The sequence below is a fragment of the Diadema setosum genome, chromosome 12, assembly GCF_964275005.1.
Source record: "Diadema setosum chromosome 12, eeDiaSeto1, whole genome shotgun sequence".
NCBI lineage: Eukaryota > Metazoa > Echinodermata > Echinoidea > Diadematoida > Diadematidae > Diadema > Diadema setosum.
In genome coordinates, this window is record NC_092696.1 from 35196541 (window position 1) to 35221659 (window position 25119).

Genomic DNA, 25119 nt, shown 5'->3' on the forward strand with positions numbered 1-25119 from the left:
AATAGTCAAAGAGAAATGAGGAATTTTGAAGAGCATGTCAGGAATCTCTTCCCTCCAAGTTCTGTCTATTGTGTTCACACATTAATATGCAGTTCCAAGAGCATCCAAGTGCTAAACTAGGAAGAATCAGACTCATGACATGCTCTACAACAATCCACATTTCTCTGTTACCGCTTAACCAAATTGAATGGTGTTTTCTGCAAATTAGAGCGAAGATGTTATATTTTAAGACCCTGAAGTAGCGTTTAGACAGCTTGAAGGGGAAGGCTAGTAACTGATCAGTGGGAATCAGTGGAAATGCTGGGAGATGACTGTTCCAATCCTTATGGGATTCATTCAAGAGTTCATTGTATATCTATTGTTGTGTGAAAATGATTTGCTTCAGAACGGTCTCATATTCAAGTAATGTGCAGATTAATGCTCCGTCACTGACCAGGGACGCTAACCTGGAGGCATTAAACAGAACTGCACATTACTTGAATATGAGACCATTCTGAAGCAAATCATTTTCACACAACAATAGATATACAATGAACTCTTCAATGAATCCCATAAGGATTGGAACAATCATCTCCCAGCATTTCCACTGATTCCCACTGATCAGTTACTAGCCTTCCCCTTCAATCATATTGGGTGTTAGCAGTGCGAAAATCTGATTGTAGTTTTTTTTTTGGGACATACTGTAGTCGTCACTTTGTTCCCCGACCCTCATCCCTCTCTGATCCAGAGCAACAGATCCCCCAGCCCAGGCCGGCTATGCTGGGGCAGCTGAATGCAGGTTCCTCCAGCTACCTCTACTCCAACCTCCTCAAGCAGTGTGCCAAGAAGTCCACGGCTGAGCGCAGCCGGCGCGACGACCTCAGCGACGACAGCGATGGCGAGCTGAAGAAGAGGAAGAAAAAGAAGAAGAATCGACACAGAGAACGCCGGAAAGGTGGGTGGATTCATTTGAGGTGAATTTTTAAAGAGACTGTACAGTGCTGGTTGAGGTGAGGATTCAGCTTGTAACGTTTTGCGAGATCGTTAGAAACCATTTTGTGAAATGTTAAAGAGCATACAATTCTAAGGGGAATCAAAAGTCTATGTGATGAAAATCGGTTTTGGAGTGACTGAGATATCTAAAAACAATGGAGAACAAAAAGATCCCAATAAAAGTTGTGCTCTGTCAATTTTATCAGGATCACTTGTTTTGGATATCTCAGCCATTTCAAGGCCAATTTTTCTTAAATAAATGTTGAATCCTTCTTGAAATTACACGCTCTTTCATATTTCATAAGAGGTTTCTCATTATATCACCAAAAAATGTTATAAACCTGAATTCTCACCTAAACCAATACTGTAGTGCTGTTCAGTCCCATTAAATTTGGCTCATGTCAGTAAATTGGCAAAATTTGCTTTACTTCATGTAAGAACACCACAACATGTTTTGCTTAGATGTTTGTATAGTGTATCACAGGAGATTGAACATCGAAGGAGTAAATTCTGCAACCTTTGTAGGTAAGGATGGGTACAGCTAAGCCAAAGTACAGAGAGACGAAATAAACGGATCAATTTATTCCAGCCATGCATTTCACACATATAATTTCCCAATGAAATCTCTAATAAAACTTTGCCCATATCTATTAAAGAGGGTTCATGTTTTCTGAAGCATTCAAATATTTGTACTACCAGGTACTTCAAGTATAATTAGTGTAGAGATGATCTCATATGCAATAAAATAATGCTATTATTTATCATTCTATCATAGAATGTGCCAGCTCTTTTAAAATTTATCAAAATTTTTTGTTTCACACATTAATTCCATGTCCAATGGTTGACAAAACTAGAGCTGTCTCATTACTTTGTGATATTCCAATAGATAAAGGTTTTTGGACTTAATGCATTCATTAATTATCCATGAATGAAACTACACAAGTTAAATTTGTGCTGATTTAAAACCAAAAAGCTCTGTTGTTCCTGTGTGAAAGGAGTGGATATTTTTCAGACACAGTATTTCAATGTGTTGACTTGTGCTGATGACTTTGACGCATACATGTACAAGCTGTATGTGATGTAACAAAAGTCGTGCTTTTGTTTTTTCTCATGCTACTGGACACAGACCGTTACGAAGAAGACAAAACTTTTGAACCTCGAATGGACTCCGCCCTAGAGTGGGGCAAAAAAGTGGAGCGAGTGAAGTACAGTAAGTCTGTCCCTATTGTTACAGTGGATATCTCTCTTGTTGACTTTTCTTCCGCTATCTATTTTGTCTCCTTTAAAGTTAAAACATGATTTCCATGTCTTATGGCATGGACATTCTTTATTCGAATCCACTAAAGTTATCTTTGGGTGATGGCGTATACCTAAACAGATTCCTTTCTTGTTCTATATACTCATGTGCGGAAGCAGAATGCAAATAATCATGTTTGCATGTTTGCATGTTTCATTTCTTTGTGTGTGTGTGTGGTTTATTTGTTTATATGCAGTCAACCTCGCTTATGTTGCCCTTGCTCAAGTCAAACATTTGGCTATTAAGCAAGCTGAACAGAAATACGACCTGGACTTGATTTGTACTTGTGTTTCAAAGAATTTTCTCTGGTTTGTTTGGATTGGATGTAGATAAGGTTGACTGTACATCTGCACAATCAGTAAAGATTGAAGGGGTGGGGGAGAAAGTGTGTGCACAGATTGAAAGGGCACCGAGAATGCAAACCAGTATATTCAATGCTAGTAAATATCTCGACCTTTGATTTACTCCAATCTTCACAGTACTCGCTGCTTTATTGCGCACAGTCAGTGAGAGCAGGTTGTATGCAGTTAGCCAGACTACCCCATACCAGACCTGTAAAATTTGTTGGCTTTCATAGCATGAACATGTGTAACTACAACAAAATATAGAAGCAAACCACATTAACCAGTTGAGGATGAGACCCGAGTATACTGGGGCAAGTGTCTATGGGAAATGCCTGTTGTAGCAGAATCAGTCCATCCTCAACATGTTAAACTAGTACCCCATTATGTGAAGATGACTGCAGTGCACTCCCGTTATAACGAAATGCTCGGGACCGGCAGTTTTCTTTCGTTATAACGAAATTTCGTTATAACCAACAAACACACTATATAACGAAAACAAGGAAGCCAAGCATATATGATATTCTGTTTGTTGAATACTCGTCATACACTGGAAAGCTATGTGAATGATAAAACAAATTAATGGTTATTCAATTCCAGATTATTGTATTACAAAAACGCAAGTTCCCCTCGGAAACTGCGTGACACACCAAGCGAACACACAGTGATGTGACGCGTTCGCCGATGCAGAGACGCTATAAATGCTTGTTCCGCTACGTATTTTCAAAAGCGATCCTCAGTTCGTTATAACGGAGCACATTTCTTTTGTTTTTCTTTGTCAGTGGCGCTCGGAAAAGACTTCGTTATAACGAAAATTTCGCTATAACCGTCACGGTGTTCGTTATAAGCAAATTTTGTAACATAGACTTTAATGGCGATAATTCTGGGACCAGAAGTTTTACTCGTTACCGTGTTCGTTGTGACAGGAGTGCACTGTACTATGCAGTCAACTTTTAAACAATTGAGTCAAAATACTGATAGAGTATCATGGCAAGTTGGTGATCCATCTCTAGGTCTACTCCCACTTTGTCTAATAGCCATTCAGTCTCAACCAACATGGTCTAATCCTGCTTTGTCTTCAACCAGTTTGTCTTATGACCATTTAGTCCAATTGCCACTTAGAGTCATTACCAGTTGGTCTACTTCCAGGTGGGCTATGCCCGCTTCGTCTTGAACTCACAGTTTTTTTAGACAAAGTGGGAAAAAATCCAAGGAGACAAAACTGCAATTAGACCATCTGGTGAGCATTTCATGAAGCGTTTTGGTCGGATATCTTTTTGACTAACTAGAAGCTACTGAAATCCTTACATCTGATTGGCTGAGAGCAAATTAGTCCGACAACTTTGTCGGACAAAATGCTTCATGAAATGCCCCCCTGGTCATTACACAAAACGATAAGTAGCCAAGGTGGGCATTAGACCAAGGGCGCTTTCAAACACACAGAGTCATCGTATATTCATATGACGTATAGATATACGACATTTTGATATGAAAGTGTTCAGACACAGTGTCACCCTGTTATATGATAATCATATCAGAGCATTCAGACCTAGCTCACAAGCGATATATTTCTTGAGTAGACGTGATTCTCTTCCATGCGCAGTACGTAATTTACGCAGGCTTTGCGCATAGTGTTTATACTCTGCCTTAGATTCATCCGGTAGTTCGCTAGTTCGCGCCAGATCATTATTACGTCACAATCAATCTGTCAGCACCGCAAACCGCGTATACATGAGCTTGGCGCGCTCTGCGAATAAGCCCCACCTACTAATAAGATGTATGGATATGAGAGCGTTCAAACACAAATATACGTCGTATGGATATAGGATATTAATGATTTGAAACGATGCTCAAATCATCGTTTTGATATACGACGTATATTGATACGTTTCAATATTATACAAATAGTGAATGGTCACGAGTGCAGTGGTACGAGATTTCGCACGAGGTGAAAGATAGAGGCGCTCTATTCAACGAGGCGAAACCGAGTTGAATAGTGCGCATCATCTTTCACCAAGTGCGAAATCTTGATCCATTGCACGAGTAAAGACCATACACTATTTGTTTTATACAACGTCCAAGTAGATCTTTATTTGGTTGGAGGATTGTTGGGTAGGTCTAAGTAGGCCTAGAAGTCTATATATGTATGAAAAATATAGCCATACTTACATGTGGATCCACTGCGATTCTCTTTCTGGCTTGTGCAATCAGTGTAGATACAGGTCACAGCTAGCGCTCATACACGTACACTAGCACTACGTACTAGTACGTAGGCCTACATACACGCATGCATGTACCGCACACGTACACTGCGCTAGCTGCATGCGATCCTCGATATGCAACACACACAGTACATGCAGTACCGTACATTTTCTCGAACCGTGGAATAGAACGAAAAAATCGAACCAAGTTGCACGCACGCAAAAATAGAACCAAAATTGCACGGCGCGTTGAATGGAGTTCTCATTGAATATCACTTCACCAACAATCCTCCAATCAAATTACAAGGATCTGCTTGGACGTTGTATAAAAGAGCATTCAGATACATAAAAATGTCTTGTGGCAATAAACCGACAAGCTACTGCTAACAGCTTGATCTCATACAGGGTCGGTCAACTGTTCTGTGCCTCAACCCCATACTCTCCTCTTTCCCATGAGAGTACTGCATGCCTAATGCTGTCATGTTTCAAACCCTCGTCTAGTGCCACACGTATGCAACCCAACATGCACCAGCCGGACGTTGCCTAGCAACATCAAGGAAGCCACGAAAAACGTGAACCCGCTGCACTGGCCCATGACCTTTGGATTTGTGCGGGAGAACTACAAGCAGCGGGGGCACATCAACCGACGTTACGTCGTCTATCGAGGTCCCTGCGGAAAGAGCCTGGTAAGTTTGCATAGTCCTCGACTGATAAATCTTGTTTGGTGACCCCTAGGCAGTTCTCTGAAAGATGGATGAATACTTCAATTTTATTATTATAATAATGATAGGTCTACTAATAATTATAATCATTATTCTGATTATATTATTATAATTGTTTAAAATCATTATAATTTTAATTACTGTAAAACAAGGAATCATCGCATGCATTTTACTTTCACGAGAGGCAAGATTCGCGAAATTAAAATACATGCAAATGTTCTTGTCTACACTACGTATGCATTTGCATTGAATGTTAGAGGAAATTCATGAAAATTTCATAAGGCAAAAATATCATGTTTTACAGTATTATTATAATATTTATTATTATTAGTAGTAGTAATAGTAGTAGTATTAGTATTGTATCATTATTGTTATTGTCATTATTTTTTTTGTATATACACAAAGAAACCATGATTCTTACTATTGTTTTAATAGAAGATCATTGTTACAAAGTGCGTGACCATTTGACAGATTGTTTTTCTCTCTCATGTGTTCTGTTTTTCAGTGCTCCTACGAAGATATCTTGCAATACTGTGAGTATAACGCATACTGTAAGAGGAGGAATGTTCGCATGCGTTTTGATTTTGCTAGAGGCAAGATTCGCGAAATTAAAGGGATGGTACAGTATCGGAGGAGATGAGAATTGGGCTTTTAACTTTTTGCGAGATACCAAGCAAACACTTGTGATATAGTACAGAGCATACCATTTTTAAGAGGAATTCAAAGTTTATTTGATGAAAATCAAGTTTGGAATGACTGAAACATCCAAAAACAAAGTAAAACAAAGCAATCGTAATAAAGTGTGGGTCCCACTCTTTATTAGAATCACTCTTTTTTGGATATCTCAGTCATTTCAAAACCAATTTTCATCAAATAAACATTGAATTCCTCATACAATTACATGCTCTGTCATATTTCATGAAAGGTTTCTCATTATCTCACCAAAAAATGTTAGAAACTTGAAATTAGGTCTCAACCAAAACTGCATGCGAAAGTTCTTGTCTACACTATATGCATTGCATGTTTAGAGGCAACTCTCGAAAATTTAATGTCACATAAAAGACTGTTGGCTCCACTTTGCGAAAATTTCATGCTGCAAGTATATTGTGTTTTACAGTAGTTGGTTTGTGTCATGTTCTATTGCTCATCAAATTAAAGTTCAAAGAAATGGATATGATTGGACCCTTTGATGTAGTTTTACAGTATACTGTCGTGCCTGATGAAAATGAGTGATGGCCCGTATGATTTATTTTGTTCTTCCAAGCATGCCTCGAATGTTTTTTATATTAATTTTGATTGATTTATGATATTTTTCTATCGTGTATTTTAATGTGCAAGGTTGTATTTGTCTATTCACAAAAAGGAATTTGTCTTGTGTGCCAAATTTGATATATACGCGAAGCATTTAGAGGTACACGTTGTACATTGTATATATGTCATTAATCATGAATGGCAATAAAAGATTAAAACCTCAATGCTAGATTAGTTTGCAATTAGTGGTTGGTCCCCAAGTATCAAACCTTGGAAAGAAAATAGTTGTACAGCCAGATATCCCCCCCCACACACACACACACTTAACCCTAACTTACCTGGGCTATTTAGCAAGCTTGAATTCCTGCGGGGGAGGGGGGGGGGGGGGGGGGGGCATTATGGCCCCCCCCCCCCCTTCAGATCTCAGCAGTTGATCGCGCAATCGCCGCAAAGTTTTGCATGAACATAAAGCCAGATGTAATCTACTTGTAAGACTGTTGAGTTAAATTTTCAAAAAATTTGCATTTTCTGTTTTTAAAGTAATCAATTATGCAAATATATGCGAAAACCTCATTTTCGTCTGTAATTGGCTTATAAAAGCTTATGGAATGCTGATTTTTGGTGTAAATGTTCCTAGTGACATTCCGAACATTTGTGCGTAAAAAAAAGTTCAGTATCAAAATCAATTTCTTATGTTTTTTATTGTTTTATTATTTTTTATGTATTTCTTTGCTTTTTCGAACTTTTGTTTTTGTTGTTTTTTCAGCAGAATTTGTCATACACATCTTTAGAAGCATGATTATACTAAAATAAATTTATTTCAGCCATTAAAATTTAAAATATGATTCTTTATATTATTTAAATGAAAAAACACAATTTGTATTTACTTTGTACACAAACTCACGTTTTTGAGCAATTTTTGGTTTGACGAAAATTTTTTGAAGGGGCGTGGCTTCTGAACAGTATGCCCGGGAGCGACAAAGTTGGTCTCAAAAGTTGTGTGAGACTTGAAAGTAAAAAGTCAGCGAGCGGCGCGGTCAAAAAATTTTGCACGGCGGAATGGTCACAGAATTCGTCGAGGGGGGGGGGGGGGGACATAATTATGCCCCCCCAGGTAAGTTAGGGTTAAGTAGTCTAACTGTCTTTTTACTAACAAGCTCTCTTGAATGTTTAATGTTCTTTCACTGCAACGTAACGAAACCACTCAGGCACTGTCCCTTGACATTGCTCATTACAACTGTGTGTCATATCATTTTTTCGACGGCCTATATCTGCTTATGAGGAGAATGTAACTCCAAACTGCCGTATTGCGATAATTATTCCGATTGATCTTTTCACTTTGCAGTGCGCGAGACGAAGACAGACGTCCTGTCGGTGGATCGATTCTCATTTGACCAGTTCGTGCACATCAGCACCAACATACGTCGCTCGCGGCTCAACTACCGCTTCTACTACATGCAGATGGAAGATTTGTCCAACGGAGTGGAGCCTGTTCCCATTTCGGTAGATAGAAATCGAATAAACCTGTTCGCCTACGCAGGAGTCCGATGTGTTATGTATGAAATACACTGTAAAACCAGAAATTTTTGCATACATTTTGATTTCGTGAGAGCCAAGATTCGCAAAATTAAAATTCACATGAAAGTTCTTACTCTGCACTACATTTACTGAATATTGCTGGATATACAGTATTGGGACATCGTCATACCCATGATTGTAATTGGTTAATCCACAAGTTCCAAGCGTTGTGTTGAGGGACCCAAAGGTAACGAATCATAAATATTTAAGACTTTGTCTTACTTCAACATTTGCTGACAATTGTGTGTGCCAGAATCAACTAGAGTGAAGTTTGTTTAATGTTGATTATATTGATAGTAATTATGCTGATGATGATCTTGATTGTTAAAGGCATACTTTACCACTTCCAGATGGGACAAAAAGCCAGCATTAGTGCTTTAAAATAGTTCTAAATTGTGAGTAAGGGAAAGAAACAACCACTGTAAAAATTTGCATCGGTAAAATCGATGTTTAATAAGTATTGTTAAATATACAAAATGTGAACAATACATAAAAATGTTTCCAGATTAAACCGTCTACAGTTATCGTTTATAGAGAAAAATATTGATATCTCCTTATATTTTAGGCCTTATCATGAAAATTCTGTTTGATAGGATGTTTTGTGGTACAACAGACTTATACATAAGTATTAAATGTTGTATCTTGATATATATTAAAATCACTGTTCCCAAAGGTAAACAGGACCTTTAAAATAACTGTAACCGCTTCAACTAGTTACCATATACATGTATGTCTTCCTACTTACTTCTCAGTGTGTGAACGAATGTGACACAAGCGTACCGCCCCCTCTGAAATACATGACGGAGAGGCAGGCTGTGCGGGGGTCGAAGATCAACACCGACATCAACTTCTTAGTTGGCTGTGACTGCGTCGACGACTGCGCTGTGAGTATCTCTCTGTCTGCATGGCTGGAAAGAAAAAGAAAAATAATACATTGACTTAATCATTCCAGTGTTACATGTAGGTCTTGATGTTTTCATTATTACCGTTAAAAAGGGCTTATGGTGTAGATTGCCGCAAATCCAGAAATTTTGACCTGTATTTCAGTTTTGCAATTTTCACGAGAGCTAAGATTTGAAATTTGGAATGCACGCAAAAGTTCTTGTCTACACTATATGCATCAAATACCAGTGGCAATTTGCGAAACTTTATGCCGTGAATAAGGCAGTCAGCTCCAATTCGTGAATATATCATGCCACGAAAAAGGCCGGCAGCTCCAGTTCGTGAGCATTTCATGCCATGAAAATATCTTGCTGTACAGTATCATATTCCCAACCGTGCTTCCAAATGTGGTACATTGTTACCCATTGGCCCAAATTCACAAAGTTAAAGTACTTTAGATTTAGTCTATGGATTATGCAAAGTTTGTCTGCATAGATTTGCATTACAGATACCATACACCAACAGACTATACACTAATAAACATACAATATACTGATACACACATGTATGTGAAGTTTACACCTCACCGGCTTTGTGTTGTTTTAGTCCATTGACTAGATTTAAACTGTGGATTCGATCTAAACTACTTTGTGAATTTGGGCTATGGGGAATGACAATGGAATGGGATTACCACTTCAGTAATGCACTTGTTATTCCCAGTGGGTAGATCCGTTTTATCTGAAAGGCTGTAAAACAGCTTGTCTGATGTACTACATACACACATACAAATGTACTTGGCTGTGTAAGATCTTGACAAAGGGGAAATCCAGTCCACATATAAGTTAGTCTGATTAAAAAAGAGTGAAATATTTCAAGTTCAACAGTAAAATTTTGATTGAAAGCGGGTGGAAAATAGGGAAGTTATGACATTTTGAAGTTTCCCTAATTTTTCAGGAAACGGGTCTTGAACAGACAATATGAATATGCTAATGATGAAGTCAGTCTGTCATCCCCTTACAGCTTACCATATTGTTTGTACATAAAATTATGAAATTTCCAGTTTTCAATTCTGACGCAATTATGTCTGAGGTTCAAATTCTGGTATGCAAATCTAACTGCTCACTATTCTGAAGTTATTCACCCAGGAAAAACATCATCTTTCAGACTTCAATGACAGAAACATTGAATTTTCGTTATTATTTTGTACACAATCAATCAAAAATTGTGAGGTTATGACATTGTTAGCTCACTCATTTGCGTATTCATATCCACAAACTGTACAAGAACTGTTTTGCAGAAATTACCAAATCTTCAAAGTTTTATAACTTCCTTATCTTGAATTCAATTTACGTCAAATATCTACGGTTGAACGCTTTTACTCTTTTTGTATCAGACTAACTTGTATTTGGATCGGATTTCCTCTTTAAGAATTGGAGGTATTGCCAAGTACAGTAGGAGGTATTATAGGAGAGAATTCCCACTGTATGATGGGAGCTCCAAGAAAAGCATCCTGATGATTATGAACAGTTTCTCTCTCACACACGCACATACATGCAAAGAAGCAGTCAATCTTCCATTATGTTACATGACCATTCTTCGTCTTCTACGAGAGCATGGCACACTCGTAGCGAGACTATAGATTTGTTGTAAAGCATCTCATGTTATGCAATGCAAATGACCTGCACTAGTTTGTTACGTAAACACTTTTGTCTTCGCAGACCAACGATTGTGCCTGTCGGAAGCTGACCATCGAGGCGACCGCGGCCAACCCGGAGGGGACGACACGACCGGACGCTGGCTACAAGAACCGACTCCTCTACGAGCAGCTGCAGACTGGGTTAGAGACATAATACTAGTAGTATACTGATATGAACAGCTTTATTAGGTTATGATGTCACAAAAGCCCAGAACAAAAGCAGTCCATATCTTTTTTATGTACAGAATAAAACTTGAATGAGCTTTACATGGCATTGATATCACCAAAGTCCAGAACAAAAGCAGTCCATATCTGTTTTATATACAGAAAAAAAAATCTCAATGAAGCTTTATGTGGCAATGACATCATGAAAGCGCAGAACAAAAGCAATCCATATCTGTTTTGTATACAGAATAAAATTGAATGAAGCCGCTTTGCATGGTCGATAGTGCTAGCCAGTTCACCGATTCGCACTGCTATAAATGTGTACATTGTGATCGCATTGGACATTGACAAGGGTCAGCTCTTGTGCCATGGAAGCCAAGTGTTTACAATACAGGGTATGTATCTACCAAAGAGGGCGGTTTACTACTATGGGGCTATTTTAGTACTATGGGGCTGAAGGCTGAAGGCATAGTCTAATTTGTTCCCCTAATTTGAACCAATCAGAATGGAGGAGTCATTAGTTGTGATGTATAGCTGGTAATATCCCAAGAGCATCTTGGTGCAGCATCATTTCTCTACTTCCCTTTTCTTAGTAATCTGTAAGTGGGAATAAAGCTGCCTGGGGGGTGTTACATCAATTAAGTCAGCGCTGATAAGTTGTCTGTCACTGTCAATTTCAGTAAAATCCTTGGTTTTGATTGGCTGAGATGCTCTGGTCACTGACTGTTACTATGGTGATTGTCAGAGACTGACAACTTGTCAGGGCTGACAACTTTGATGAAACGGTGCCCTGAAGTCTGACTTTAAGGGAAAGTTTTCCCTAACATACACATGGATTCAGCATATATGCAGAACCACTCAAGAATAGTTTGAGGAAAATCAGACTGTCCATTGCAAAGAAATGATGTATTGTCAAGTGTTCTAGTGCTTTTTCGTTGGCATCACCGTAAGCCAGCATACTAGTAAGCTCTCTCAAAGTCAACTAGGTAATGAGCTGTTTGTACCACACCTTTATTTTTCATCCGAAGTAATTAGCTGTCTGTATTTCTATCACCTTGACCCCCTCAGAATCTACGAGTGCAATGACCGTTGTAAGTGCTCCAAGAATTGCCTGAATCGGGTGGTGCAGAACGGCCTGTCCCTCCGGCTGCAAGTCTTCAAGACTATCAATAGGTGGGTGCATAGGGGATGATGTGCAGCCATGCCCTTCACTGTGGGCGTGGCATCACCATGGTTTCCTGTTTCGGGATCATCAACCTGCTCACTCACTTTCAGTTACAGTTTGGATCAGAGTCAATACTAGTTTTTCATTGGTGATTTTCTTTATAACGTTTGCCTCAAAGTGACCCACTGTGTTTTGCAGTTACCAAATCAAAAGGACTGCCAGACTTTCCCCATCTAACGCTATTACATATTTGAAGTCACTCAATTAAATAGTAACTCGGCTTTAAACTCGGATCTCATCATCCTTGCAGTCTACAAGTTTGTTCAAGGTGTACGTAACTTGTGTCTCACTGATGATAATAAATAACAGTTGCATTTAGAAGTCGCTTTATACTACTTTATTTAAGTGCACTGATGTAGGGCCTTTCTCTGCAGATTTTGTTTGTGTGTTGCATGGAGTTAACTCTCAAAACACTCCAAGATGATATGGTAGCGTATTGAAATAGCGGCTAACTTGTTTTGGATACCGTCTTCCCTTTGCAGGGGGTGGGGCATCCGTTGCCTCGACGACATCCCCAAGGGGATGTTCGTCTGCACCTACGCCGGGCAGATTTGGGACGAGGAGGAGGCCAACAAGAAGGGCAAGGAACACGGGGACGAGTACTTCGCAGAGCTGGACTACATCGGTGAGGACCCCTAACTAACCCCGTTGCTCCTGAGATGGCATAAAGCCCCTAGGGTTAACCCTAATTAGGCTGGGATATTAAGGTAGATGATAGATGCGGGGGGGGGGGGGGGCCTCCAGATTTCGGCCATTGGCCGAAAATTGCCACACTACGAAAATTGGCACAGACATTGCCTGTGATGTAATCTAAAGTACCATGAAGTTCATTTTTTTTTTTAATTATCATGTATTCTAAATTACACTAATTTATGCATAATGATGCATGAAATTGGACAATTTGGTTTAAATCACTAAATAAAGCTCAAAACAGGCACATTTTTTGTGTAAATATTTTTTTTTAGTGTCCATAGCAAATGTAAGAGAAAAAAATTGTGCCAATAGAAAAAAAAATTCTTAAGTATTTTATTGTTTTTTGAATTTCTTATGTATATATTTTTTTTTTCCATGGATTGCTCATTCTGTTTCTGAAACAAGAATGCTCATTATGGCTAGATACTGTTTTTTTTTAAAGCAAGAAATATTTGTGGCATGAAATTTTTGCGAATTGGAGCTGATGGCCTTTTTCATAGCATGAAATTTTCGTGAATTGCCACTGACAGTCAATGCGTATAGTGTAGACATGAACTTTTGCGTACATTTTATTTTTTTAATCTTGGCTCTTGCAAAATTGGTTATAAAATTAAAATAAAACAAAAGTAAAGTTAGTTGTGTCTTAGCCTGTTTTACTAATATGAATATGTGACATTTTTTTTTTTCCTCACATGTGATTCTGAGAGACAGAGATTTCACACAATCATACATTGGGCTTTTATTGAAATGACATTTGTTTCGATGTTCTCTTATCTGCAGAGGTGGTGGAAAAGTTGAAAGAGGGATACGAAAGCGATGTTGACCCCATCGAAGAGGACTTTTCTGACAAGAACTCCGACGATGATTCCCAAAATGATCAGTAAGTCGAGATCGTTCAAGTTACAAATTTTCTTAGCCCTGATTGTGCCTTTGTTATGCTTTAGCGATGAAGTGTCGCTAGATGCGTTATGTTTTGGGGTTGTCTTTCCGTCTGTTATTGATTTTGTGGACAGAAAACTGAGGACTGAGGAACCATTTTAGGAATTCAAACAAAACTTAGCATGTGTATGTGCGAGTGGAAGAGGATATACCTATCAACTTGTGGGTGCATGCACTCAAGGTCAAAGGTCATAGGTCTTTTCATGATTCTTATTATCGTGTGTTACTAGATAAAATTAAAATTATTTTATCTAGGGAAAGTTTTAGGTCATAGGGTCGAGGGTCAAAGGCCGAGTGAAAATTCTAAAATGTCACCTTTTCTCCATATCTTATCATGGCTCAAGATATCATCATGACACGATATACATGTATTGCCTGACAGTGATTCTCTTGGTAATATTGGGGTCATGAGATCAACGGTCAAAGGTCAGGTTAGTATGCTAAAATTGCACAGCGCGTCGTTGAAACTGTCACTGGTAAATACATCAACTGGATGCGCTTTAGTAGAGAACTCTTTACTTATATTCATCATGAATCATCCCTATTAACTTGTTCAATAAAATGACACCAGTTGATGCTGAAATTAAAAACATGTTTCTGTGAACATTCTTTTTTTTTTGGGGGGGGGGGTAAGGGAATGATTAATGTGTTGCTCAGCAGGTGAATGAAAAGAACTAAAGAAAGAGTATCATTGTGGATGATTTTAACCTTTGACCTCTGTTACTCATCTGACAGAACTCAGAGTTCGTCAGACGGGGACTTCCAGACCACCCAGTCGGGGATGTCCAGCGACGGGTCGGCCGACTACGTGGGACCGATTTGGTCGTGTAGCGACTCCAGGAGCTCCTCAAACCAAGGGTGAGTCAGCCTCTCTCTTGCCCTCACAAATCTTCGGTGATGCTTTGCATTTCTTGTCCTTTTTTTTGTTGTGATTATGGCTTGTTTTCACTGTTGTGCAATCCGGCAATCAGCCAAGATTGGGCCATTAGTGGCTGATTGTGTGAGTTGTGTTTATTTGTATCAACATTTGCACCACAATTTAAGTTACAGTCTGAATCATGGAATAATCATGATGATCGGATGAGATCTTATCGGATGTTATCATTTTTTTTTAAGTCAGCCATGGCAATGGCATTGATCGTAAAAAAGTTTTGGACGGTTCCAAAATTGTCTACGAGCAGCACGACTACATGACCGACCTCAAGATGTGATGAGATCTGATGTGATCACCGTGATTGCTTTATGATTCAGTCCACGATTTCAATAGTGGTGCAGATTGAGTTTGAGTTTGAGTTGATTTTATTTCACCACGGGTCACTCACTTCAGCCAATGGCTGTTCTTAATTATAGTGTCTTCTTGTTCTGTGAAGATGGGATGTTACTGCTACTACAGCAAATACCGTACTTTATGGCAATGTTTATGCTGCCTTATTGGGTCTTTTCCTTTGATATTCTTCTGTTATTATTTTTTTTTTTCATTTATTATTGCTGGTTTAGTTGCAGGGCGATTTCAGATTCCAATGCAGATAGGATTAGTCTAAAATATAGGGTTACATAGGATTAGGGTAGAGATAATCTCACTAATCCCTTTTGAATAAAATGGATTTCGTGAGGGACTGTAGCAGTGTTCCACCTGAGTGAGCTGTTCTAGTCTCATCACAGTGAAGCGTTCTGAGGGAATTGCTTGAATGCTGACGAATTTCCCTGGCCACGTTTGGCTAAGGGCATGCAGGGATTGTATCAAGTAAACCTTTCTTTAATCCAGTTGGTATGAATTAATAGCGTTTAGACCAAAAGTCAGACATTGTAAATGGCATATATTTTATAGCAAGTCTAAGTTTTGCAGAATCAGGACTTCTTGACAATTTTTGTGAGTGGTTAAATTCATGATAGTGAAGTAGAGCAATGGATGGAGAAGTGTGTGTGTGAACACGTTGCATTCAGGTTGGGGTCAGAGGTAAAGGTGCATGGTCCCGGTGTTTTAGTCAAATGCGTACGCGGGCGCACGGCGCAAGTTTCCTATAGAGACCTACGCTATCGACTCCTCTTTAGCGCTTTCGCTGTGGCCCACTTCCCTGAGTCCGAAGAAGTCCGATCCACTGTAGTCAGTTCGGCTCATGATTCGGCTGAGGGGGATGACAGCTTTAGCAAACTTCTGTGATGTCATAATAAGAAGCACATATGCACACACCCTGGCATTACTACAGACTGCGTGATGCGCAGAGAAGACAACGAAGACAACGTTACTTAGCAACGCCTACGCGCTTTACTCTTGATGACAGCTCAACTTCGGCAATCTTCGTATCAATGCTAACGGTGATCGGCAGTATCATCAACAGGGCCCTCTGCACTATCGGGACTATGCACCTTTAAAGGCTTAACTTACCATTTGCAGATGAAATAAAAACCGAGCATTAGTGCTTCAAAATAGTTCTAAAATATGAGTCAGGGATGGAAACATCCGTTGACCGCATGATCGCAAGGAAAGTTGGCATGCGCGTCACCCACAAGGTAATCTACTAATCTGAATAGATAATTATTTCAGAATTATTCAAATTTATTTTCAATAAATTAATTATGCTAATATATGCATGAAATTAAAAAAAAAATTGGCTGTAAATCTGTAACTAAAGGTCCAAAACTGCTCATTTTTGGTCTAGGTACTCTTTGTACGACTCTTATTGAATGTACATTAGAAAAAAGGCAGTATCAAAATTTTTCGTATGTATTTTATTGTTTTTAAAATTTCTTATGTATTTCATTGTTTTTGACTTTTTGTTTTGAATTGTTGTTGTTTTTTTCGATGGAATTCATCGGTGACACTATTCCGATCATAAACAACATGAAATTAATTGATTTTGATCTGTAAAACTAAAAATAATGATATATTCATGAATTTTGGATAGAAACAGAATTTGCACTGGATTTGTACATGAAATCACGTTTTTGAGCAATTTCGGATCTGACATCCTATGCACTTACAAAATATTGCGTAACTTCAGAACCGCATACCCAGGCGTCGCAAATTTGGTCTCAAAAGTTGCGCAAGACTTAAAAGAAAAAAGTCATTAAATGTTGCAGTGCCAGATTTTTACGTTACAGATTTATCGGAGAAAATGTTGAGGGGGAGGCCCCAACCCCCCCCCCCCCAGTCTTTTTAGGGTTGAACATGGTTTAGATTGAGACAATCTTAGAGTGGTTTGGCAATGGAAATGAGGTCAAGGGAGAGGTACCTCATGACAGCAACAAATATAACTTTTGGATTTTTTTCTTCTTCTTAATTTTTTTTTTTCTAGTCAATTGCAGAGCTCTCTTTTCACTGGGGTAATCTTTTCTTTAATGAAGTGATGGTCTTGTCTCTATCTTTAAAGGGAATCATCAGCCGGTGGTGGGACGCGTCTCGTCTTGCGCAGACAGTCCGAGAACACTGAGCAGAACCAGTGGTCAGTGAATGATTGATTTTTACCCGTCCGGTCAATCCCTCATTCCACGCAAAGTAGCACCTGTTGTTAGAAAAGCCCTCCCAAATTTCTTCCCATGATTTCACTTGACCGAGAAAAGTGAATTGCTTTTGGCAAATTGAGGACAAAAGAATAAAAACCTGCTCTTATGTTGCAGCAAGGAGAAATAATCCGATGTTTGTAGAAAAATTCTAGCATTATAAATCTATAGACACAATCTATTTGCTGCCAGTAATGTTTGTGAAATGTCTAAATCCTCATTCTCTTTTCAAGGGATCTTGATATTAAAGTTTACCACTGGTATTTTCATTCCAAGCCTGCAGAAAGTCTCTAAGAGTTCCAGGTCTAATACAAATGCTTTTAATTGAGAACCACTCTCAAAGCCTATTTTTGCTGTGATTTTAACAGCACATACTAACCTGTTCACATCATTCCCTTGGCATGCTTATGATACTGTTATTTCTTTCATTCAAATGTTTTTCAGTCATTATTTTCATCATCCGATAGTCACAATCCAGAATGATTGATATTTCAATTATACAGATGGAGTCCCTCTTTTTAGTGAAAGTATTTCCTGTAGAAATACCCTTTGTAGACTTGAATTTGTGTTGTAACGACAAGTTCTACATTTTTGTGAGTGTGTGTTTGTGAACACTAGACTACAGTTTTCTATGCTTAGCCAAGTTTTGTTGTTGTTGTTTTTTGTTTTTGAATTCAATGCCATTTGTCAAGTATTTGTCACCACTGTGTGGTCTAAAGCTGGAACTCGTACGCTCTGATCTGAACAGGTCAGTTTCATCTGCCAGCAGCGACACCAAGAAGGCTCCCGAACTGCCCCTCAGTGCCAGCAAGAAGCCGCTGGCGACGGCGGCAGGTGGAGACGCGCGCGGGAGCGCCGAGAAGTCCGAGGTCGCCATCCTCAAGTACGGGTACAACCCCAGCCCCACCAAGGACTACTTGGATCCAAAGAAGGTGGCAGCTATCCGGCAGCGCAAGCAGGCCCAGCAAGAGGCCAGACTCAGGATGGCGGAGAAAGAAAGTTAGTGGAACTTTTTTTGTTTGTATTTTGTTGTTGCTATTTGTTGTTGTTATTGCTGTTAATTTTTATTGTGTTTTCCCCTAGTGACAAATTTATTTGCTAAACTACGGACGAGTGGAAGTGACATAAGTAGGGCTCACACATATATAGGCAAATTAACGGGATATAAATCTTAAGATTTGTATCGCAGTCAAAATCTCAAGATTTTTGCCCGTGTGGACACAAAAATCCCACTAATTATCATGATCACCATTGCGACGCAAATACTAAAAAATCTGCAATGTGCTTTTTTCTGAATTATTGTGATAACTGTATTCCCCAGCATGTATGCCGCAGGATACTTTGAATTCAGCAGCGTTACGCCGCTGCTGCGGCCTCTGCCGCCACTGCTTCACATTCTTGTGTGCACTCTAGTGGCCACAGACCTTGACAGATTTCTTTGAAATTTTGTATTGAGGTTCATATTTGGTAATATCTCCACACCTATAACTTTGGGTGATGCTGCCCCCAATGTTCCGTCTTTTTATAGGGTAAAATGCCATATTTTTGTGCATAGATTGTGTGCACACTAGAGGTCACATTTAACAACGGATTTTGTTCAAATTTGATTATGGAGGTTTATCATGATGTAATCTACAAGTCTATAGATTTTGGATGTGTTACCACCAGTGTTCCGTCTATTATAGGGTCAAAGGTCATGTTGGTGGATGGTTTGTGTGCGTTGTATAGGCTACATTTCTTGACGGATTTTGTTCAAATTTGTTATGAAGGCCTACCATGATATAGTCGACGAGCCTATAGATTTGGATCTGCTGCCCCCAGTGTTCCGTCTTTTGTAGGGTGAAAGGTCATATTGTTTGTGGATGGTTTGTGTGCGCTTAATAGGCTACATTTCTTGACGGATTTTCTTCAAATTTGGTATGAAGGTCTACCATGATATAATCTACAAGCCTATAGATTTTGGATATATACTGCCCCCATTTTTCCGTCTTTTATAGGGTCAAAGGTCATATTGTTGGTGGATGGCTTTTGTGCCCTCTCTAGTGCCGGGGGATGCAATCACATTGCGCAGCAATGGACATTTCTACATGTAGTTTTCCCTGTGGTGACTGTGTGAACACTGGAGCGAAAAATCTCAAGATTTTATATCCCATCATTCAAAGTGCACATCAGTGTGTGCAGCCCAACAACAGCGCGCACACCACACCACCGTGACGTGCAAGAACAATCCATGTGCAGATTCGATGGCAATTATCGCGATTGGCAATTAGCGGGATTATTTCTGTCTTTGTGAACGCTTAAGGAAAAGCTCAAGATTTAGATCACAGTCCTTATCCCCACTAAGTTGACTCTGTGAATGCAGCTACAAGTATGCTTGATGGTGAAGTAAGTTAAACAGTAGTAAACGATAGCAACGATCAAGCAATGTCCATTATGGTCACTTCAGCTAAATATTTTTTTTTTTTGATCTATGATTCTTGTGTCTAGCTGTTTTATCACAATCTATGATTGACAAATTGCCCTTTATTGACAAATAGTGTCTGTTATGACTCTTGTCTAGAATTCAAGGGGCCTTGGGTTTGAGTTCCTCCTAAGCATGTATGCCCATGATTTTATCATGGCTACTACTCAAATAATGGACACAATGTTATTGTTTGTCTTGATGTTCTCTCTTGGATAGAGGAGAAAGGAGGAGGAGGAAACGACGGCGATGACGATGACGATGACGATGACGACGATGACATCCAGATCATTTCAGTTGATCCGCCAAAAAACGCTGCAAATCCGGGGCAAGTGAAAATCGAGAAAACCGCCGACGACACAAAGCCCGTTGCTAAGGACATCAAACAAGAACCGTCGGCCTCGCAAGACGACGCCATCAGCAAGAGGACGTCGGAGCTGGCGATCTCGGACAAAGGAGCCGCCGTGAAGGAAGAGAGCCAAGATGGAGTGAAGGTGGAAACAAAAGACGAGCCCAAGACGGAAGAGACTGATGATAAGAAACTAGTGAAGCCAAGTGAGCATCCCTGCTTAGAATCAATGATGTTATCATTGCTCAGGAGTACAGTTATTCTTCTTTCTTTTTTTTGTCACAACATTCTTTGGACCAGTGAAATCATTTTGTTGTAATCATCAACAGTTTGTTGTATCAGAGTTCAAAACACTGTGAAATGCAAAAAAAAAAAAATAACAACAACTTTGGGAACAGGTAACGTGCTGGTACTGTGCTAGTCAAAGACTTTGTTTTGGTCCAAGTAAAAATGAGAAAGTACATTTGGTTTCTCGTCTGGATTTTAGGAGAGAGGGAATGCGGGAGGTCCTTGGTATTTCTTGTCTTGCTATCTTCATCTAAAGAAGCATGACGTAGCAAGCAAAGTGTATGCAGATTTTTGTTAAGATTGCACAATTGACAGTTGACATCGAGGGTGGGGGGCTGGAAGGCAAAATTGATGTGCATGCCCTCGGCTCAGCAAAATTTTGCAGGACATAACTTTTGGACAAATCCTTTACATCTCTGTCTTTTAGATGACATTGTCCGCCCCAATGTATTTACCAGTTTAGAAAAAAAGTTGAATCTTAAGGGGATGGTATAATATTGATGGAGATGAGGATTGGGCTTTTAAATTTTTGTGAGATACAAAAAAAAAAAAACACTTATGAAATGATACAGAGCATACCATTCTATGAGGTATTCAAACTTTATTCGATGAAAATCTGTTTTGGAATGGCTGAGACATCGAAAAAACAAAGTAAAACAAAGTGACTGTAATAAAAGGTGGTTCCCACCATTTACAAGGATTGCTCTGTTTTGGGTATCTCAGCCATTTCAAAACCAATTTTCATCACATAAATGTTGATTTCCTCTTTGAATTACATGTTCTTTCAGATTTCATAAAAGGTTTCTCATTATCTCACCCAAACTTTATGATTCCTTTAAATTGCCGTAAGATATTACCATGGGGGTAATTTTTTTTCCCTTTTTTTTTTTCAGGAGTCATCACGGGACCGCGTGCCAGGAAATCCACCTGCTCCCGAAGGAAGAGACTGCGTTACCATGGCAGCCCTGGTGCCGCATCACAACCAGTGGATGAGGAGGAGGAGAAGAAAGAAGGTAATGATGTTCATCAATTTCACAATTACAGTTACTATAAAAGCATGATTTTTCCTACCAATAATTGTTCGTGCTCTTCTGGGTAAGATGATATTTGTGTGGTTTTTATTTCACAGACAGCCACAGAAGATAATATCTTTGGCAGCACACACTGCAATGGAAAGGAACTGGTCTATATAATGACAACAAATTCATCCATGCTACAGGACTAGTAAATGTGAAGAAAACTACAGATATTATACCGTAAAAGTGGAGAGTTTTGCGATGTGGAAATATTTTGCATATTTTGTGCAACCAGAAACCAGTGCAAAAATAAAAACACGCAAATTTTTTGGCATGTTATATGTTCCACTAATAAATGTCTTGATTCAGTGGAATTACAATTATGCAAACTTCCTTTTACCCAGGCCAAGTGCATAAAAATTACTTGCGCAAAAAGAGTCCACTTTTACAGTAACGATTATACCCCTTCAGTGGTTTTGTGGTGCAGGGTCACATATCTAGACAAGTGTCAGATAAATGTAACCGGCATGCATCCATTATTTTACTTGCCCACCATAGAGTTTTACTTGCCTTGAGCAAGCAGGCAGCATCTTGTTTTGTTGTGATATGATGAAAATAACACTGGAGGAAACTTAATGATATTTAAAATGATGCATTTATAGGAACATAATTTGAAATAAATGTCATATTATCATCTTATTCACAGTGATTATGAAGGAGGTGCGGATTGTGATTAGGTATTACTGAGAAAGGAAGAAAAAAAGTGACATTACGATTATGCCTGTGAATGTAATCTGTTTCTGCAATAGAGGAGAAAAGAAATTTGCCCAAATCTCGATTGGCTTTTCTGGCTCTGATTGTGTTTTCCCCAAATCAAGTTTTAGGTTTATCCCTTTTTATTAGGCATTCTGCTGTATATTTCCTACTGTTTTGTGTCCCCCAGACATTTTACTCATTTCAAGCACCACGTCAGCATTATCTCCAACCATTGCATGGCAGTATCCGCACCTCTCGACCGGAAAAAACAAAACAAAACAAAACGCATTGATGCTGTTAATGCACCGTTATTTACAGCATTATGGGACCCGACTTCTTACTTTGTTGTTACAAAATGTTGTTATATACGGTGTTCATTATAGAAGGGATTTACTCTGTATTTGTGTTGTTCAAATTTTCAGTGAAAGTGGATCTACCGGCGAACACTCGCAGCCTGTTTGGAGAGAAGCACTGCTACGTTATGGACGCCAAGAACATGGGAAACCTGGGACGATACCTGAACGTGAGTCAAGTGCTGTGGAAAGTTTGACTTCTTCGAGCTTGTAGAATATAGAATATTTGTGGTTCTAAAGAACATGCAAATCTTACCTTTCAAGAAAAAGCAGCAATGTCATAAAAAAGTATGTGAAAAAAGTAACATTTTCAGAGGTTTAATGGGAGGTAAAATTCCTGTGAGATTTGACGATTTGCCCCGGCTTTAGCCCAAAAGTTTGTTTTTGGCAAAGTCCAAACCAAATTTTACTCTGAAGTACATATCCTTTGGTATGTCCTTGGGATTGACTGAATATCATTGGTCTTGTTTGTGCTTTACTTGTGTTTTGAATGACTCACACGTGGTATGTGACAAGGCTTTTATGCGAAACTTTCCCCACAGCATAGCTGCAGGCCAAACCTATTCGTTCAGAACGTCTTCGTGGATTCTCACGACCTGCGGTTCCCATGGGTAGCATTCTTCGCTGCTGAGTAAGTCTGGTTTTCCATTTTTCCCTTCCCTGTCTCGCCAAAGTTAATGGAAAAAAACAATTCCAATTATGCATTCATGGCCTTATGTTCACTGTATTGTCAATGCTTTAACTGTATAAAAGACGGGGGGGGGGGGGGGGGAGGGGGCTTTTTTGGCCCCCTTGACATTTTTTCATGATAAATCTGTAACGAAAAAATCTCGCGTCGTGACGTTTCATGATTTTTTGTCTTTGAAGTCTTGCCCAACTTTTGAGACCAAATTCGCAACGCCCGGGTACGCGGTTCTGAAGTTACGCAATATTTTGAAAGTGCATGTCAGATCCAAAATTGCTTGATCCAGTAATTGTTATGGATTCTTGAAGGATTTTTCATCTTTTGACATATATGGTCAACGTACATGGGGTTCAAGCTGTGCATATTGGAGGTTTACATACACGCACTAAGGCGCCTGCTCTGCTTTGGCAAGGTGGGGTGCAATATTAATGATGTAAACAAAAGGCTTCTATTTTGGGAAACTGCATGCGTGTAAGGGTGGAAATGAGATGCTGGCATAGCGGAGGTCTGTGCTCTCCAAGTGCTTTTCTAGTTATAGTTGTTTTCATTTTATAAACAGGAGTGCTCTCTAGTAGAATTGTATTACTCTTAACATTTTTGTAAATATTTTCCATCTTCATCTTTATCAGCTACATCCGGGCGGGAGTGGAGCTGAACTGGGACTACAACTACGAGGTGGGATGCGTTCCCGGGAGAGAGATTAAGTGCTTCTGTGGCGCCACGAACTGCCGTGGCCGGTTGCTATGACGACAGCGTCATCTCAAAAGCACTGTTGTCATCGCATTTTTCTTACGTCATTTTGACCTCTTGACGCTATACAGTATTTTTTTCTTTTCTTTTCTTTTTTACGTGAAGATTTGTTCTGAATCCATGGACTGGAAAAATTGGTGTACATATTTCGCAACAAGATGGTGCTTGAAAATTCCTTTCTGTCTGTTTGTGTGTGTGTGTGTGTGTGTATGCGATTTGGTGAAGGCTGAAAGTCAAGTGGTATTCACAGACTTTTCTGAATTTGTCTCATTTCATATCAGTGGGCATTCCCTATAAGGAAAAGTAAGAGAAGTCTTTGAAAGCACAGATTCTACAGGTCTCCGTCCATCCAAAAATGATTTCTGAAACTACTCCCTGAAGAAAAAAGTTTTTTGTTATTCTCCAAGGTGTTTTCAAAGACTCCTACAGTAATTACTTTCTCCAGTGTTTTGTTTCTTGTTTTTTTTTTTTAGTGGGGGGGGGGGGGGGGGGGATACTTGAACTTCATCGAAAGAGAGTTATGTTCAGTACACCAATTCATTGTGATTATAGTAGCATCTTCTCGGGGTGGAGGGGGGGGGAACATCAGGGTCTTACAAAAATGACAGTTGTAAATTATCAACTGAAACCAAGATTTTGATAATCCTGTGTACACACACAAAAAAAAAAAAAAAAAACGGAGTAGTGATGAAATGATAACAGCACCCCCTCTTCTAAAGCCCACCTACACTACACGATCAGACTGGTCGCACAACTAGAGACACGAGCCGGGTCATGTGACCAGTCACATGACTTGAGACCGCACACTATACGATCAGACTACACAGCTAGGCTTACGACAGTCCTGGCTTCGCTACATTTATACTGTAGTGTGATTGGCTGAAAGCCCATAAACGGTCGTGAAAATTTGAACTTGAACTTGGTGTATGCATGTATGACCCAACAGGAATTCTCTGGGAATTTTTTTTTTTTTTTTTTTTGCCAAAAGGTCAAAAGTC

General features: G+C 39.3%; 1 protein-coding gene across 1 annotated transcript in view; it reads left to right on the forward strand.

The window, feature by feature from the left end:
* LOC140235683 (histone-lysine N-methyltransferase SETDB1-like) overlaps window positions 1–24558 on the forward strand; it is a 42497-nt gene extending 17939 nt beyond the window's left edge. The window contains exons 12-29 of the mRNA XM_072315703.1: window positions 728–934; window positions 2099–2182; window positions 5313–5497; window positions 6039–6066; window positions 8130–8287; window positions 9115–9246; window positions 10963–11081; window positions 12174–12278; window positions 12813–12955; window positions 13804–13903; window positions 14698–14820; window positions 17334–17405; window positions 18212–18462; window positions 20144–20479; window positions 21455–21574; window positions 22756–22856; window positions 23229–23317; window positions 24001–24558. Of these exons, the coding sequence (XP_072171804.1) occupies window positions 728–934; window positions 2099–2182; window positions 5313–5497; window positions 6039–6066; window positions 8130–8287; window positions 9115–9246; window positions 10963–11081; window positions 12174–12278; window positions 12813–12955; window positions 13804–13903; window positions 14698–14820; window positions 17334–17405; window positions 18212–18462; window positions 20144–20479; window positions 21455–21574; window positions 22756–22856; window positions 23229–23317; window positions 24001–24118 (2471 nt within the window). The 3' untranslated portion in view covers window positions 24119–24558. The remainder of the gene's footprint in view (window positions 1–727; window positions 935–2098; window positions 2183–5312; window positions 5498–6038; window positions 6067–8129; window positions 8288–9114; window positions 9247–10962; window positions 11082–12173; window positions 12279–12812; window positions 12956–13803; window positions 13904–14697; window positions 14821–17333; window positions 17406–18211; window positions 18463–20143; window positions 20480–21454; window positions 21575–22755; window positions 22857–23228; window positions 23318–24000) is intronic.
* Window positions 24559–25119: the final 561 nt, after the last annotated feature.